This window comes from Hyla sarda, chromosome 1 (genome assembly GCF_029499605.1).
Source record: "Hyla sarda isolate aHylSar1 chromosome 1, aHylSar1.hap1, whole genome shotgun sequence".
NCBI classification, from domain to species: Eukaryota; Metazoa; Chordata; class Amphibia; order Anura; family Hylidae; genus Hyla; species Hyla sarda.
Genome location: NC_079189.1, coordinates 242,046,486 through 242,066,204, shown reverse-complemented (window position 1 = coordinate 242,066,204; position 19,719 = coordinate 242,046,486). Strand labels below are relative to the sequence as shown.

At 42.6% G+C, this 19,719-nt stretch overlaps 1 protein-coding gene across 1 annotated transcript in view; it reads left to right on the top strand.

Annotated features, from left to right (window-relative positions):
- The window catches only part of MFHAS1 (multifunctional ROCO family signaling regulator 1), an 82,753-nt gene extending 63,341 nt beyond the window's left edge, over positions 1 to 19,412 (top strand). Inside the window, exons 2-3 of the mRNA XM_056569569.1 lie at positions 15,503 to 15,823; positions 18,481 to 19,412. Coding sequence (XP_056425544.1) covers positions 15,503 to 15,633 — 131 coding nt within the window. The 3' untranslated portion in view covers positions 15,634 to 15,823; positions 18,481 to 19,412. The remainder of the gene's footprint in view (positions 1 to 15,502; positions 15,824 to 18,480) is intronic.
- The last annotated feature ends 307 nt before the right edge of the window (positions 19,413 to 19,719 follow it).

Sequence of the window (19,719 nt, the reverse complement as noted above, 5' to 3'; positions counted from 1 at the left end):
AGACAAATGCTTTTACTCAAACCCAATCCATCCTCCCCCATCTATCATGAAATTGTGTAATTTGTTAAAAATGTGAAAGAAAAATGTAATTCATTTTGTGCATTGTATTCTTAGAAATTTGTGTATTCTCAACATTAGTCTCAGAGATAAAAACTAGGTTATTAATGCTTTCCATTTCTTAGGGCATGTCTGCACTCTGCTGTTATCTGGAGTGAGATGTATGCCAGAAAGGGCTCACTTTCAACCTCAGCGACTTCAAGATTGTATAATGAATTGTTCATCGCAATAATAGGAATCCTAGCCAGAAGGATATAAAGCTGATCCGTATTACAGCACCAGTATCCATGTACTTTAAGCAGTCAGGACTTATTCTTCACTGTTTAGAAGAGCGTCAGGTGTTGTCTCCTTTGTATGGTACTTTATTGCTCTCATACAGAATCAACTTAAACGGGTGCAGAAAAGTCTTCTACTGTCTATCAAGAGATCACTTGGACAGATTCTGAGAGATCGGGACATAATTGTTTACTCACCTTTATCGTGATGAATTCTAGTAACTCTTAGACTTAATAGATGCAGGGGTGTGGAAATTTATTAAAAAACTACTTGTTCTACGGGACTAAAACGGAGCAAAATCTACTTGACGATCCACTTGTCCAGGCCAATTTTCGCTTTTACACTCTCTTGTTTTTCCTCCTCGCCGTATAATAGCCATAACTAACTACTATAATGATACCTTTTAATTATAATAAACAAAAAAAAATATATTGGTGAAGTGAAATTGAAATAGTAAAAGATAATTTTTCAAATGTATTGGTTTTCTTTTCTACGCCATTTACCTTGTGGTTGAGCTAACATGTTATTTTGATACTTTAGGCCGCCTGATTACAGATATACCAGATTTTTATAGTTTTTTTTTTTTTTTACTAATTTAAAAAAATTCTGAACTTTTTAGAATTTTTTTTAATTGCCCTTTTCTGACCCCTGTAGCTTATTTTTTTTTCCTGCATACAAGGCTGAGAGCTAATTTTTTTTGCACCATAATCTGTTTTTTGTATCGGTACCATTTTGGTATTGATCTGACTTTTTAGAGCCTATTAGCAGGTACAGTATTCTGCACAGATTTGATGCACAGGATTTTCTGCTGCAGATTTAAATGAAAACTGAATGACTTGAAATCCCGCGCATCAAATCTGCGCAGAATACTGTACGTGTGAATAGACCCTTAATCGTTTTTTTTCTGGGATATTATAAAAATTGCAATTCCATTTTTTTTAATTTTTTTTACATTCACGTTATTTACCGTACGGGACACATGTTATATTTTCATAGTTTGTACAATTACACACGCAGCAATACCAAATATTTTTATTTTTATTATGTTTACATGTTTTTATATAGTAAAAGGGGGTGATTTGAACTTTTAATATTGAAGGGGTTAAACTTTTATTAAAACATTTTTTTACACTTTATTAGTCCCTTAGGGCACTTTTAGGAGGAATCATTAGATTCCTCATGCAGATCAATAGAGTTCTATTAAACTCCATTGATCTGTGTGCTCTGCGATGAATTGATAGAGCCTAGTCCAGCCAGGCTCTATCAATGACAGAGCCACGGACACCAAGGAACAGAGGTAAGCCCTTCGGCTACCGCTATAGTGGATTGAACCCTCCCCCACCCCTCGCAATCGCGCTGCAGAGGGGGGCGATCTAGCCCACCAGGGAACATGTCCCTTTAGACGCTGTTTTCAGCTTTGACAACGGTCATCTAAAGGGTTAATCGCCAGCCGCGGCAATCGCCGCATGCTGGCTATTAGCGGCGGCCCCCAGCTACTGAAAACAACTGGGGGCTGCAGAGTATGGAGCGGGCATGAGTCCGGAGAATGCTCCATACACCACTCCTGAGCGCCGCCGTGCTTGTCGGGGGCTTTCAGGTCCTGCCCTACTTGCCCGAAGCAGGGCTAAGGGCCTGAAAAATTCACCTGCCCGGCACCCTGATCTGCATGTCCCGGGCGTCGGGCGATAGGAATTCCACATCCCTGGGATGGTGCGCTTTTCTTCATACTGCTTATAATTGCTTGATATTTGGCAAAACAGTCAACAAATATCGAAAGATTATAGAACTGTAGCCTCAGTCACATTGGTGGGGCCAAAATTGAACATAATCCTTTTTTTTATCCTTTAATTTATTATTCTTTTTTTTTACAAAGCAATAGGAACTTTAAGTTGTGGATGAAAGGGACCTGTGACCTCTCCTGACATGTTTGGTTTAGTATAGACTTGTTTTCACCTTGTAATAACAATAATAAATAACAATTATTTTCTTATAGCTGGGTTGTGCTATTCCTCTGTTATGCTAAGGCTCTTTTCAAACCACATGTATAATATGTGTATAATCAGGCTTAGAAATGGCTAAAAATAACCAAAGTACTACTCCTATGTTTCCATTAGTACTCAAATGGAGAATGGGGGTTGTAGAGGTAATGTACGATCAAAGTGCTGCTATGCCTAAATTAGAACCTAATAACTAACCTTTCATATTGTTGACACCCTACACTTATCCCGAAGATCCTTGTATCACCTATAGAGGATGGGGAGCACAGTGTTCTACAATACTGTCCTGCAAAGTATAGCTGAATTCTTTTAAAACATTGGTAATTTAAAAAGTATATAGAATAACATATATCCTAAAACACACTTACATGACCTTCTGTATGGATGATCAAGTCACACTTGCATGTGTGTTATATACAGTATATAGCCTGCAGTATCCCCATATAGATAATATACATGCAAGTGTGACTTGAGCATCTGTAAGTGTGATCTAGGATATATCTTATTCTATACAATACTGCAGGAAGTTAGTGGATTATTTTTTTTTATATATATATTTTTTAGAAGTTTAGGCATGATGCAAGCCACAGCTTGGATCATCATAGCTATATTATTTAGAATTAGAGTCAGGGAGTTCCTCGACATATACCCTCACCAGACACTACAAAAATGTGTTGTGATAAAAGCCTTATTAGAAATAATTAAATGGGCACTGTCAGATATAAAAAACTTTTTATATGTTGTACATCATGACAAAATATTTTTTCTAATATACTTCTTTAAAAATTTTTTTAGTCCCACAGCAGCATGAGGGTGTCCAGAGGTCATGGACACGAGATGGCTGATTGACAAGGCTGCAAAAGGGACACAGCTTGCAGCAACACTGAGTTTTACCAAACCTGTGCCTCCAGCTGTTGCAAAACTACAATTCCAAGCATGCCTGGACTTGTAGTTTTGCTAAAGATCTAGGCACACATCTGAAAAAAAACACTGCTGTTAAAAAGAGTTATCCAAACGCTCTACCTCCAACTATTCCAAAACTACAAGTCCCAGCATTACAGGGCTGCCTAAGGATGACACACATGAATGACATTGGAAGAAATAACACTCACCATATTCTTTGGTGGTAGAGTACAGGCAATCTCCAATAATCAGTGTGTGTGTGTACAGCATAAAACCAGAAAGGAAAGGGTTACAGAGCAGAGCTGTCAGGCTCATTCCTGAGAGCAGTGAGTCAGCAGAGTAAGGAAGAAAGCTGAGTCTGCACAGTGCAGGCAAGAGTAGGACAAGCCCCCCTTCACTAGATAGAATGAAATGGACAGTGTGCAGATTTCAAATGCTATTTTTAGTGAAATATGGGGGATAGAGACATAAAAAAGTATATGTACATGATCAGGATTAGGTACTGAGTAACATGTAACCATTTAGTTTTTTATAGTGGGATCTGACAGGTACTAACTAACCAAAGTTGTACAAGGATTTGCTAAAACAAATTGATCTTCTTCAATATAACATATATGAAAATAATTCCTTAACCCCTTAAGGACCAAGGACGTACCGGTACGTCCTTGGTCCTGCTCTCCTGATATAACGCGGGGTTACACAGTAACCCCGCGTCATATCACGGCGGGCCCGGCGTCATAGTGAAGCCGGGACGTGCCTCTAATAGCGCGCAGCACCGATCGCGGCGCCGCGCGCTATTAACCCTTTAGCCGCGCGCTCAGAGCTGAAAGTGAAAGTGAAAGTTGCCGGCTAGCTCAGTCGGGCTGTTCGGGATAGCCGCGGCTAATCGCGGCATCCCAAACAGCTGACAGGACAGCGGGAGGGCCCCTACCTGCCTCCTCGCTGTCCGATCGCCGAATGACTGCTCAGTGCCTGAGATCCAGGCCTGAGCAGTCATGCGGCAGAATCGTTGATCACTGGTTTCTTATGAGAAACCAGTGATCAATGATGAAGATCAGTGTGTGCAGTGTTATAGGTCCCTATGGGACCTATAACACTGCAAAAAAAAAGTGGAAAAAAAAAAGTGAATAAAGATCATTTAACTCCTCCCCTATTAAAAGTTTGAATCAGCCCCTTTTCCAATAAAAAAAAAACCACAGTGTAAATAAAAAATAAACATATATGGTATCGCCGCGTGCGGAAATGTCCGAATTATAAAAATATATCTTTAATTAAACAGCTCGGTCAATGGCGTGCGCGCAAAAAAATTCCAAAGTTCAAAATAGTGCATTTTTGGTCACTTTTTATATCATTTAAAAATGAATAAAAAGCGATCAATAAGTCCTATCAATGCAAATGGTACCGTTAAAAACTTCAGATCACGGCGCAAAAAATGAGCCCTCATACCGCCCCATACACGGAAAAATAAAAAAGTTATAGGGGTCAGAAGATGACAATTTTAAACGTATAAATTTTCCTGCATGTAGTTATGATTTTTTCCAGAAGTCCGACAAAATCAAACCTATATAAGTAGGGTATCATTTTAATCGTATGGACCTACAGAATAAAGATAAGGTGTCATTTTTACCGAAAAATGTACTACATAGAAACGGAAGCCCCCAAAATTTACAAAACGGCGTCTTTTTTTCAATTTTGTCGCACAATGATTTTTTTTTCCGTTTCACCGTAGATTTTTGGGCAAAATGACTGACGTCATTACAAAGTAGAATTGGTGGCACAAAAAATAAGCCCTCATATGGATTTTTAGGTGCAAAATTGAAAGAGTTACGATTTTTTTTTAAAGGCAAGGAGCAAAAAACGAAAATGGAAAAACCCCTTAAGGGGTTAAAGGGGTAGTCCAGTGGTGAAAAACTTATCCCCTGTCCTAAGGATAGGGGATAAGTTTCAGATAGCAGGGGGGTCCGACCACTGGGGCGGTCGCACCCACCGCGATCTGAAACTTATCCCCTATCCTTAGGATAGGGGATACGTTTTTCACCACTGGACTACCCCTTTAAATGGGCATTGTCACCAACTTTTTTTTTTTTGATATGTTGTAGTACTTATGTACTACAACATATCTCCAATATAGTTTAGTTTCAGGCGGGAGCGAGCGCTGAGAACAGAGGATGCGCGCATTGGCTCGCACGCCGGCTCCGCCTCCCTGCATACATGCGCCGCTGCTGACTAAGTCCTGCACTCCACTCCTGAACTCGTGGATGTCTTTTTTGGGGTGGGGGGGAGCGGGTTGCGTGGTTCGGGGGAGCGGGTTGCGCAGCCGTAACAAAGATATTGTCTTCAACACAGGGTGCCTCCAGTTGTTTCACCACTACAACTCCCAGCATGCCCTGACAGCCAATAGATGTCAGGGCAAGCTGGGAGTTGTAGTGGTGAAAGAGCTGGAGACACCCTGTATAGGTGAACTAAGGGCGGAAGTCAGCCCCCCCCCAGCAGGCATCAGTGACGTCGTGCCTGCTGGGCAAGTCTGCCTGGTAAGTGAGCACAATACCAGGCAGACAAAAAGGCATTTCTAAGATTATTAAAAAAAATTTAAGGCAGAAAAGGTGTTAGTGATAGATGGGCAATAGGCAGGGACAGAAAAAAAAAAGGATGGTGGGAGCTACTCTTTAATAATTATATACAATGTTATATAATAAGACAACATATTGAAAACCTTTGGCACATGTATTACAAGAACTGTTCAACAACAATCAAGAACAGGTGGGGAGATTTATCAAACCTTATGCAAAGAAACTGTGAAGCATGAAAACTGGAATATGATTGGTTGCTGTGGGCAACTGCTCCACATTTCCCTTGGTTTGATAAATCTCCCCCAGACTTTGTTTAGATCAATGACTGACAGAGTGTAACTTCTCCTTATTGCTGGGGCAGGGCAGGCTTCCTGGCCACCTGTCTGTTGTTAACTGGACACAGCCCAAGAATTAATTCCTGGGAAGCCAACAAAGCTCTTTTCTAGGATAATAACTTTCCTTCTGTAATGCCCTGATCCCGTATTAGAATTAGCAGCTTACAGACTGAAATGTATCCATGCCATTGAGATAATCTTGGAGTTAGGAGATTGGGAGACCGTTCTGAGTGTAGATAGACTGGGCTGAAAATGATAGAACCTCATCAATAGAAATGAGCTTTTTTTTGCCCTGCTAGTCCTTTTCTTATTAATACGATTTTTCAGAAATTCTGCTCTGGAGGAGAGACCCTTTTAATGATTGTCTATGGACTGTTAAACCCTATTTACCGGTGGAGCCCACCTCTTCACAGCCATTGTCCTGAGTTCATTCTTGAAGTGGTTATTGAGTTCATTTTTGAAGTGGTGGGTCTAGTTCTTGTCTTAACCATGTTGACTGTACACTTGTGAAACACTTGAAGTACTGAACATTCTGTTTTCTGACTATATTGTCCTTTTAATATTCTGATTTGCTCGTACTAAGTTTAGTCTTGGTTTAATATGTTCACACAGCACTGTTTGGTACAGTTTTTCATACATTTTTTAATCCAAACCACTAGTCCATTCTCAAGTTGTTCAGTATAACAACATGCTATCGCTAGCTCCAGCGGTCACATGACGTGCTTACCTTCATCACTGCTGCCATACAAACCAAGTCTGATAAGGGACTGCCAAAGCATCGGGGCTGGTGATTAGGCGGCTATAACAGAGTAAGGGTTCTAATGATTTTATTATATTTTCTGTTGCCATTCTTTTTAATTATCATTATAATTATTATTATTTATACTCTTGGACAATTTCTTTTATCTGCATGTACAAAATATAAAGCAAATTTAATGTAAAAAAAACTCTTTTATGTAAAAGAACAAAGACCTGTACTGGTTGTTACGCCGAGCGCTCCGGATCCCTGCTCCTCCCCGGAGCGCTCGCGGCGTTCTCCTCTCTGCAGCGCCCCGGTCAGACCCGCTGACCGGGAGCGCTGCACTGACATTCGCGATGGGGATGCGATTCTCTCTAAGATTTAAAGGGCCAGTGCACCAGTGATTGGTGCCTCGCCCAATCAGTCTAAATTAGCTTCCACCTGCTCCCTGTCCATATAACCTCACTTTCCCTTCCCTTCCTTGCCGAATCTTGTTGCCTTGTGCCAGAGAAAGCGTTTAGTGTTGTCCAAAGCCTGTGTTCCAGATCTCCTGCTATCGTCATTGACTACGAACCTTGCCGCCTGCCCCGACCTTCTGCTACGTCTGACCTTGCCTCTGTCTAGTCCTTCTGTCCCACGCCTTCTCAGCAGTCAGCGAGGTTGAGCCGTTGCCGGTGGATACGACCTGGTTGCTACCGCCGCAGCAAGACCATCCCGCTTTGCGGCGGGCTCTGGTGAAAACCAGTAGCAACTCTAGAACCGGTCCACCGGCACTGTCCACGCCAATCCCTCGCTGACACAGAGGATCCACATCCAGCTAGCCGAATCATAACACTGGTCCTAAATTGAAGCTGTGCTATGTATCTATTAAATTAGGGAATTGCCTTGTCAGCGAAATTGCTTCTTGTATGACTGTGAATGATTTAGTAATATAATAAAGCGCAACAGCAGTGGGAAGCTCATATTCCCGGAAGGCTCAGTCACACACACATTGCTTATTGGCACTTTATAAAAGAGAATACAGTTTAGGCCTTATGCACACAGCCATGATCGAGGTTAGGATCTATAGAAATTGGTCCATATTGTACTGCTGTGTGCCCAATTTCATTGACACTACAGTATTCTCTCTTACAAGCATTGCTTTTAGATAAATAAGGTTTCTTGTAGATAAACAAGATAGCGGGAAGATTTAACAAAACCTTTGCAGAGAAAAGTTGCCCATAGCAACCAATCAGATCGCTTCTTTCATTTTTAAAGAGACCTCTGAAATATGAAAGAGGCGATCCAATTGGTTGCTACGGGAAAGTGGGCAATTTTTCCTCTGCACCGTTTTTGATAAATCTCCCCCTAAGTGGTTGTGGATGCTACATTGATGTGTGTAGGAGCCCTTACAGAGTTCAGACCCTCATATATGGCCTATTCTGCTGATGGCATATGCAAGAGATACCTTGCCTTGCTGTATTGTCTAAAAAACTTCAGCTTGATCATTATCCCAGTAGTAACATATTAGGGGATTGCTCTTGTGTATAGGTTAATAGGGCTACAATTAAGAAGATCACTTTAGTGGCTTGGTTGGAGTGGTTTATTGTTACATAACCTATGGCTGCCCATATGAGGCTCTGCACCCAGGAACAGCTAGATTGGAGCAGGCATCAGGCAGACTACTTGGTTTAGTTGGCAGAAGAACACAGCTTGTACACATTTCTTAGGAGTTTAAGGTCTGTTCAGTATTAGTTATGTTTTCTATTCTTGTATTTGCAGAAACAATTGGCTTCTTTGATGATACATGTACTGATCTAATCGGTGTATTATGCTTTTGCAGTAAATATCATGTGGCTTTTGGAGATCAGCCCTGTTTTGCTATCTTGTTTAAAGAGGTCAGTCTTCATTACTAAGGACATAAAGTATAGAAAAGAGGAATGTCACATGTTTGTAAACTATGCAAGGCATGTTGGACTAAAAGCATAGAGAAATACTTTATTGTCCACATTTTTAATGGCATGTGTGCTTAGTGATAAAGGGGTACTCAGATGCCAAGGAAAAATATGCTGCAGAATCATATAGCATTGCTTACTTGTCTGCTCCAGTTCTAAAACCACACAAAATTGCATTGTGGGTATGTAATCCTCTTCCATACCATGTCACTACTTCCTGGTTGAGCAGTTGATCAGTACTACAATTCCCAGAATGCATTTCTTTCCCTTAGCCCTTATCACAGCCTTCTCGATTTCCCCCACACAGCAATCCTGGCAATTCCTTGCCCAGAGCTGCTGCAGAACACTTCCGCTGTCTGCTCCTGTAAACACACCTCATTCTTCCCTAAATGTCCTAACAAAGATTTAAGTGTATATGACAGGGAGATGTGACATAAATTGTAGGGGGTGGTCAGAGGTGATGACATCACACAAGTGGAGGAGCTTGACCTCAGAGAGAGAAGCCAAATCTGACACAGCAGAAGAAGACTTGTTGTAGGATATAAGTCATACCAGAGATCAGGATGTCATACCAGGATGATAATATTGTAAGGGTTCACTATAAAGGATGCTGATGTATACTGTGGCGGACAGCAGTGGTTACCATTTATTTCAGTGGCTCAAACTGAGCCACCTTGTGAGATCATTCAGGCTGCTTTGCACTGGTGTACGCTATTTGAATGGGACTCAACAGCGTTGTCTGCTGCGATTTTGAGACCCATTAAAATAGCAGTGGAAAGCAGCCTGATGGCTCAGTTTGGGCCACTGAAATAAACGGTAACCGCTGCTGTCCGCCACAGTATACATCAGCATCCTTTGCTTGTCAGGAGGCCAATGGATACCTTTGACTGACAAAATAAACGTGGTGTGAACCTAGCCTAACTGCATTACATTGCTTTGTCTTAAGGGTCTTGCAAGGCAGCTCATACCTGACTTGTAAGCAATGTGTCAACAGTGATTTGCAAGTAACTAGCTGCCATGTTGGCATATTGGTTCATTTCCCATAACAGGTTTTCACCCACGTCTAGCGTACTATGTTCAGTTGCTAAAGCTGAAATTGTGATGTAAATAAGCGTTGCCAGAAGTACAACAGTTATCTCCTATTTCAGTTTGGCGGCCCTGTAAACATCCATCTAAAACTATCCTAACATGGTGTTGGTTACAATCTTGGATTAAATCTGTGGAGGGAATTATTTAATTCTCTAACACAAGACAAATGTGAAGTGAAAAATCTCAGCATTTTTCTTATGGCAGCTTTTTAGTGCAAAATAGTCGTAATTGAAAACTTGTGGTATAGATTCTTGTTAAAGGGGTACTCTTTTTTTATCTCTCCATTCTGCCTGGGCTTCAAAAACTTACCTTCGCCCGCTCCTCTGGGGCACCATTATCGCTCTCCCGTCTTCTGCATTCTGAGGCCCAACATGTCAGACTATACTGAGCTTATCACCAATCGCAGCAATGTTTCGGGCACCAGGAAGAAAGCTGAGCCTGGGCCTGTTACATGACACTCATGAGAGTATCACAGGCCGAGGTGCAACATCGCTGCCACTGGTGATAAACTCAACACAGTCTGACATGTAGGGACCCATGAATGCGGAAGAATACCAAGGCCAAAGGACGGGAGACCCATATCAGCACACCTTAGGGGCTGCGGAAGGTAAGTTAAAGTTTTAGTTTTTTTTCATTTTGCAGTCCGGGCAGAATGGAGAGATTCTGGCATATCACCAAGAGAAAAATGTTGTTGCTGCTAGTGATGCCTATGGCTGCAGATTGCTTTGGTCAGTCAACCATTCTGTGTGAAATCTGTGGGCAGCTCGATTTAGTCTTTAAAGCACCTACAGATCAAAAATGAATTATTCTCATTTCAGGAAATCCAAATAGTAAGTATGTAAATTATTCTGTATGTAAATTTAGAGTTAATCTTTCCACTTTTCAATGTTGAGTCATTAAACAACTAAAAACAGCTGATAAGTCTGCAAATGACTACCCAAGAACATTCCTAAATGTTCTTGCAAAAAGTCAGAGACTGTTTAGTACCATCCCTGTCTTCCCAATAGCTGTATTCACAATTATAAGGGCAGCTATAAGGCTGTGAACAGATACAACATTGGCATTTTTTTGGGTCTCAGAAAAAACACCAAATAAACTGCCCCATTTTTCTACTCGATAATGCAGTTGTTGTGGCTTTTTTCTTCTTCTTCAAAACATGTGTGTAGGCTTTTTTATTTTGCATTTTAACCCTTGTATTTTTCTCATTACAAGACATGATTTTTTTTCATCATGGATTTATAGTTTTCGGAAGAGACACCAACATACACTGCTCAAGAAAATAAAGGGAACCCTAAGATAACACATCCTAGATCTGAATGAATGAACTAATCATATGAACTACTTTAGTCTTTACATAGTTGAATGTGCTGACCACAAAATCACATAAAAATTATCAATGGAAATCAAATTTATCAACCCATGGAGGTCTAGATATTGAGTCACACTCAAAATCAAAGTGGAAAACCACACTACAGGCTGATCCAACTTTGATGTAATGTACTTAAAACAAGTCAAAATGAGGCTCAGTAGTGTGTGTGGCCTCCACGTGCCTGTATGACCTCCCTACAACGCCTGGGCATGCTCCTGATGAGGTGGCGTCTGGACAGTCTGTGGTGCAATGGGGCATTGGTGGATGGAGCGAGACATCATGTCCCAGATGTGCTCAATCATATTCAGGTCTAGGGAACGGGTGGGCCAGTCCATAGCATCAATGCCTTCCTCTTGCAGGAACTGTTGAAACACTCCAGCCACATGAGGGGTCTAGCATTGTTTTGCATTAGGAGGAACCCAGGGCCAACCGCACCAGCATATGGTCTCACAAGGGGTCTGAAGATCTCATCTCAGTACCTAATGGCAGCCAGATGGCTACTGGCAAGCACATGGAGGGCTGTGAGGCCCTCCAAAGAAATGCCACCCCACACCATTACTGACCCATCGCCAAACCATGCTGGAGGATGTTGCAGACAGCAGAACGTTCTCCACGGCATCTCGAGACTCTTTCACGTCTGTCACGTGCTCAGTGTGAAGCTGCTTTCATCTGTGAAGAGAACAGGGCGGCAGTGGCGAATTTGCCAATTTTGGTGTTCTCTGGCAAATGCCAAACGTCATACACAGTGTTAGGCTGTAAGCACAACCCCAACTTGTGGATGTCGGGCCCTCATACCAGCCTCATGGAGTCTGTTTCCGACCACTTGAGAGGACACATGCACATTTGTGGCCTGCTAAAGGTCATTTTGCAGGGCTCTGGCAGTGCTCCTCCTTGCACAGAGGCGGAGATAGCGGTCCTGTTGCTGGGTTGTTGCCCTCCTACGGCCTCCCCCACGTCTCCTGATGTACTGGCCTGTCTCCTGGTAGTCCCTCCATGCTCTGGACACTATGCTGAGAGACACAGAAAACCTTCTTGCCACAGCTCGCATTGATCTGCCATCCTGGATGAGCTGCACTACCTGAGCCACTTGTGTGGGTTGTAGACTCTGTCTCATGCTACCACTAGAGTGAAAGCACCGCCAGCATTCAAAAGTGACCAAAACATCAGCCAGGAAGCATAGGATCTGAGAAGTGGTCTGTGGTCACCACCTGCAGAACCACTCCTTTATTGGGGGTGTCTTGCTAATTGCCTATAATTTCCACATGTTGTCTGTTCCATTTATACAACAGCATGTGAAATTGATTGTCAATCAGTGTTGCTTCCTGAGTGGACAGTGTGATTTTGTTGTGTTGTTTAACCCCTTAATGACCACAAGTGTATATTTACGCTCGTGGCTGGCTCCCGTTATGTGAAGCGCACTCAGGAGCTGAGTGCGCTACATACCAGGCAGGTCCCAGTTGCTATCAGCAGCCAGGACCCGCGGCTAATACCGGACATCGTCGGTCGGGCTTATGTCCGGTATTAACCATTTAGACGCCGCTATCAAAGTTGACCGGGGCATCCTAACATCTCGCTGCAAAAATATAGTATAGACAAGCATACAGGCAAGCATAAAAAATCTCCAGAATTACTACTCATTTGTGGTATGTTTAAGATCTGCCCCCTTTAAAGGGGTACACCGTTGCTCAGTGTTTGGAACAAACTGTTCCGAACGCTGGAGCTGATGCCGGGAGCTCGTGATGTCCCCCCCCCCCCCCCCCGCCCCCTCAATGCAAGTCTATGGGAGGGGGCGTGGCGGCTGTCACGTCCCCTCCCATAGACTTGCATTAAGGGGGTGGGGCATGACGTCATGAGGGGGCAGGGCTATGACATCACGAGCTCCCCACTCCAGCGTTTGGATCAGTTTGTTACCCTTTTAAGGGCATCGATTTCTGCAAGTACCATTTGAATGAATCAGAGTCAATTCTGAAAAAAATTAGCTGTGTGTGAATATGCCATAAAACTCCTTTTGTAAGACATTTGCCAAAAAGAGATGGTTGGTAGGCATGCTTTTATTATGTGTAACCTGTAACACTTTGTTTGTAATGACCGTGTATTGTGGGTCTTAGAGTTAAGTTCAAAGAAGTCCAATGATCCGGAGCCACCTTGGATGGGAATGCCAAATTCAACAACCTTGATCTGTTGCATCTGGTGTCCTGTTGGCTGGTGCATTTGGATAATTTGGCAGAGTCCCTCTGCTGAGGTTTTGTTGGATCATAGGACATATGTGACCTTTACTTATGTTTTTTAACCTTAGTAATGTGTCATCAACTTTCTGCTTATATTAGCAGACTTATTGTCATGTGATTCATCTGTTTATTAAGAACTTGGTGGCCTACAAATATAACATTAAGCCTTTGTAAAACACCTAAATGCAATCAACTTTCTTTCATAAAAACATCCTAAATACACAGGTTAATAGTGTGGGTGGACTGGATTACAATGAGGTATATGTTCCCAGATCCGCTCTCTGGTACAAGAGATACCTGTTGTATTAGCCTCCACTGCTAATAGCCGGCTATAAGCAAGTGGCTAATACATCAAGTATTGGGTTTAGTGAGGGTGAACCGATTGTCAGTTTCCCTACTAGTTGGCAGCTTCCAGTATGTTGTAACTCCATCACTTAGCTGGTTGTCTTGTTGCTTGTGTCGTAGATTTAACAGCACACTGCTTTTGACTGTGTCGGCTATCTTTGCTCTCCCTGCTCTCATTGATAGAGATAGCAGCAGGAGGAAAAGAGGACGTACACAGCAGATCAGAGTGTAGAGATTTTGGGAAACATCCAAGTTTTCAGGGAGGACACATCACACAAGCTGTAGCTAGGAAGTAAAGCATACACAAGGAAGTCTGCAGGGGAAGGAGTGTGGAGAGAAGGGACAGTATCCATGGCTGTATCTGCAGTAAATCCAAACACACCACAGTATCAGGGACAGGTGATCCTGCATGGGTACTGGAAGGGGAAATTAGTATAGAAAAGAAGCTGTGCAAGTACATGATGGTGATGAGAACAGCATGCTTGAAACAGATTCAAATACGGCATGCGTTACAGGGAGGGACATACCTACATGAGTCTAAAACAAGAAGCAGGTTTAAAACTGAATATGAGGGTGACTAAAAGGTAACCACTAACATGCAGAATTCACTTTTATCTATGTTAAAGGGAAGCAAGCATTAGATTGTAGTTGGCGTTATATGTGGGAAAACCTTTATCCTCACCACCCTTGGGGGACGTTTTTGTTCCCAGAGATGGTAAGTGTATGAAGTTTGTAAGTTACCCCCCTCCGCCCCGTAAGTAGTCCCTGGAGTGGGTAGATATACTTACCTAGTCTGGTTTCTCCGTCCATAGTGATGCCACCACGGCATGATTGACAGCTCGCATCATCGCTTTTCTCGGTCTGCTTAGGGAGCAGAGCGATGACGCTGGCTGTCAATCAGGCCGAGTGGGCGTCACTAAGGCTGGAGCGACGGGACTAGGTATATATAGCTCCCCACCTAGGGAACTACATACGGGTTAGCGGGGGTAACTTACAAACTTACCATCCCTGAGGGCAAAAACTTCCCCTGGGGGTGGTGAGAATAAAGATTTTACCATATGTAATGTGTTCCCAAGCTTTATATATGGTAAAATCTAATGCTTGGTTCCCTTTAAAGATGTCCATAGTCTATAAAGGGGTTGTGCGCTGCCCTGCAGTTCGGAGCTCCGCTCACAGCGTCAGGAAGTCCATTACTCCGAACGCTGTGTGCGGGCTTCCGTGTTCGCAGCCGCCGGGTGTGACGTCACGCTCGGCCCCTTCGTGACGTCTCGCCCGCCCCCTCATGACGTCATGCCCGCCCCCTCTACCAAAGTCTATGGGAAGGGGGCATGACAGCGGTCGCGCCCCCTTCCCATAGACTTTCGTTGAGGGGGGCGGGCGAGACGTCACGAAGGGGCTGGGCGTGATGTCACGCCCGGCGGCTGCGAACACGAAAGCCCGCACACAGCGTTCGGAGTAATGAACTTCCGGACGCTGTGAGCGGAACTCCGAACTGCAGGGCAGCTCACAACCCCTTTAAGTCCTTTGATTTAAAACTTTCCAACAACTGCTTTGCAAGCTGCTTTTTATCTTTATAATATCTTAATTAAAATAGAAAGTCTGATTAATATGATAGGAAAGAAGCATATCTGCTAATATCATTTTTCTGTTTCTTTTGTAGGAGAGTTGCTGACTCAGCCGAGACCAGAAGGGATAAAGGAAATAATCTGTCCTAAAAATGGCAGTGAGCGAGTGAACGTCGCCCTGGTTTATCCCCCTACACCCACAGTGATCAGCCCCTGCTCCAAGTGACTTCCCAATACCCTGCTTCTTTGCTGCAGTATTTGTGAGCTATGAAAGCAAAGATTTAAAGGAAGAAAAAGACAATCAAAGCACCCAAAGTATATATCAAAACTGGGATATTGCAACGTTTTGGAATGCAGCAAAGGCACACCTCTTATTAACTGACATTAACAGACCTGTTTCACTTCAAAGCTTTAAAGTAAGTGGATACTCTGAAAGTCATGCCTTAAAGTGTCACTGTGACTTTAAATAACTTTTGACAAATAAATAGTTTTGATAGGTCAGAGTCTGGGTGTTCAGCATTATATATGGTAAAATCTTCTTCCGCACCATTCCTGGAAGACAGAGGTGGCAGAGATGGTGAGGATATATCTGAAAATGTCCCCCGCTGGCCCCCTAAGTAGTCCCCTGGGCGGGGGAGCTATTTTCACTTAATTACGTTTTCTCCAGCTGGAATCGCGCCCCATCAGGGCAATTGACAGCCCACATCACCATTCTGCTTCGTAAGCAGTCAGAGCAAAGTAATGATGCAGGACTTGCCTAGGCTGTCAGTCACGATGAGGGGGTGTGATTTCAGTCAGAGCAGAGGGACTAGGTCAGTATATCTCCCCACCCAGAGGACTAATTACAGGGCCTATGGAGGAGACTTCATATCTAACTTCATATCCTCACCATTCCTGCAGGAAGAAACATCCCCCAAGTATGGCGAGATGTACGGTGTCCATTTTAGAACATTGTCAGTCGTCAGCTGTATCTCCATCAGTTGTCAGTAAAAACAGTGTCCCGCCTCCTCCCTCAGACAAATCGCCGTCAGTTTTCAGCCCGTACTTCCCTCATCCTTCAGCAAAAACAGCGTCCCGCTTCATCCCTCGGACCAATCTCCGTCAGGCGTCAGCCAAAACCTATGTCATCCTAAACTCTGTCATGCCTCAGACGAAAATGCAAGTGCTGAGTCAGCAGAGCTGCTAACACAGACACTGTGTGATTGGCTTCCAGCACAGACACTGTGATTGGTTGATGGGAGGGTGTGTGCAGTCCCGCTCCACTGTTTCGACACACTTCTTTACAAACCTTAATCTCTCATGTACCCAGCTTTTCTCGATTCCTGCAAAACAAACCTACGCTCTCATGTACCCGATTCCTGCAAAACCTAGTTATGTACTCAGCTTTTCCCGATTCCTGCGAAACCTACAGTTATGTACTCAGCTTTTCCCGATTCCTGAAAAACCTAAAGTTATGTACTCCGCTTTTCCAGATTCCTGCAAATCTTACACTCATGTACCCAGCTTTTCCAGATTCCTGCAAATCTTACTCATGTACCCAGCTTTTCCAGATTCCTGCAAATCTTACACTCATGTACCCAGCTTTTCCAGATTCCTGCAAATCTTACACTCATGTACCCAGCTTTTCCAGATTCCTGCAAATCAGGAAAAGCTGAGTACATGAGAGTGTAGGATTTGCAGGAATCTGGAAAAGCTGGGTAAATGAGTGTAAGATTTGCAGGAATCTGGAAAAGCTGAGTACATAAGTGTAGGTTTTGCATGAATCGGGAAAAGCTGATTACATGAGAGCGTAGGTTTGTTTTGCAGGAATCTGGAAAAGCTGGGTACATGAGAGCTTAGGCTTTGTGAAGAAGTGTGTCCAGGCCGTCCGGGGATTACCCTCCCATCAACTAATCACAATGTCTGTGCTAGCAGCTCTGCCGAAGCTCTGCTGTCTCAGCACTTTCTTTTTTGTCTGTGGCATGACAGAGTTTAGGATGACAAAGGTATTGGCTGATGCCTGATGGAGGAGGGATGAGGCGGGACGACGTTTTGGCTGAAGGAGGAGGGAGGTACAGATGACGACTGACGATGTCCTAAAATGGACACCGTAGAGGTGGAAGATTTTACCACATATAACGCATTACTACATGTTAGATATGGAAAAATCTAATGACAGTTTGACTTTAAAAAAAAGTTTGACTTTAAAAAAAAAATAATAAAAGCAATAAATGGTGGCCTTTATTTTGCTCAAGGCTTCTGCAGGTCAAAAACAAAGAATTCATCATAGCCCTGGTGAATGAGCGATTAAAAAAACGCTTTTGGGTAACCTCCATTAGTGTTTGCACATAGGAGACTTGTTGGTGTGTTAAAGCAGGATAGATGCAGTAGCCTGATCATGTTTAAATGGGTATTCCAGCTTTAGACATCTTATCCCCCATCCAAAGGATCAGATGTCTGATCGCGGGGGTCTCAGAAGCAGTGCCCGGCACAAAATGCTGCACGGAGATGGTGGGGGGTCCTAGCAGCGGGACCCCCACAATCAGACATCTTATCCCCTATCCTTTGGATGGGGGATAAGATGTCTAAGGCCGGAGTACCCATTTAAAGGGTAATAGTAGATTAAAGCAAGGAGAAAACTGTATTTAAAATAAACACCCAGACACCTCACTGTAAAAACCACATGAAATAGTATATGTGTTGATTATTCATACATCCTGGTAATATGATTCCTTGGAAAAGTACAGAACAAGTTTAGTTCTCAATGTGACAAAAAGGGTTTGTTTTAAATGTAAGGGGCATCTTTTAGCTCTGTACCAGGTAGAGAACTGCAGACAGTGGCAGATAGGTCACATGGAGATTAAACAAATACTACCTTTAGTCTGATGGATACCCATTTGCACACTTAGAAAATTGAATTGGGTGTTTATTTTGTTTATTAAAAACAATGGGGTGCGCATTAAATGCGTTTTTCAATGCGCTCCGAAAAATTGGTTGAACTTGGCTTTACTGATATTACTATTCGAAAAGTAGCCCAAAAATTTGTGTTGTAGTTTTATCTTCTTTCCTAATAGCAAATTTTTTTTTATTACAGGAAATATGAAGAACTTCTTAATTTATTGCAGCATATGGTTTATGGGCAGAAATGGATGCACTGCATCCATGGACACGACGTGAACTTTATTTTTCTTACTGAGGTTTTTTTTTATTTATATTTAAGAACGGACTTTTGTGGACAATACAGATTGTTGTTGGTATTGGGTAATGTTCTTACTCCACTGTATAGATATTTCATCTGTTATATATCACAGGAGAGAGTTGTGAGAAATAAATGATTATGTTAATGGCGTCTCAGGGATCTGCTTGCCAGGCACTTATAAGCCATAACATGTAACATTGTATTATTGTGATGGTTTGCTCTTTAAAGGGGTATTCCAGTAAAAAAAACACAAATTTTTTTCATATCATCTGGCTCCAGAAAGTTTAACAGATTTGCAAATTACTTCTTTAAAAAAAGTCTTAATCCTTCCAGTACTTATCAGCTGCTGAAGTTGAGTTGTTCTTTTCTGTCTGACCACAGTGCTGGCTGCTGACACCTCTGTCTGTCTCATTAACTGTCCAAAGTAGGAGCAAATCCCCATAGAAAACCTCTCCTTCTCTGGACAGTTCTTGAAACAGACAGAGGTGTCGGAAGAGAGCACTTTTGTGAGACAGAAAAGAACAACTCAGCAGCTGATAAGTTCTGGAAGGATTAAGACTTTTTTTTTTTAAAGAAATAATTTGCAAATCTGTTAAACTTTCTGGAATTGGAAGGATAAAGATGTTTTTAATAGAAGTAATTTGCATATCTCTTTAACTTTCTGGAGCCAGTTGAATACCCCTTTAAATGTAAAACATAATCCACTGAAGTTCACTGGTATTTGACTTTTTTGTTTTTGACAAAATATCATCGTTTTGTTTTTAAATATACAGAACAAAAAGCACATTAAATTTTATACATCTCACAATTCTGTTTTGGTGTGGTAATACTATGCAATTGTTGTGTCCTAATGAATTGTTTATAGGAACCCAGAGAATAATGACAGGTGAGGCAATTCTAGTATAAGAAAAAAACTACAGTGAAATCTCCCTTAGCGGACACCACCCAATAGGGGACACCTCCCAATAGGGGACACCTCCCAATAGGGGACACCTCCCAATAGGGGACACCTCCCAATAGGGGACACCTCCCAATAGGGGACACCTCCCAATAGGGGACACCTCCCAATAGCGGACAGTTTTTAATTTCCCGGCAAAGTTCCATAAGACTTAATGTATTTGCGCCCTCCGAATA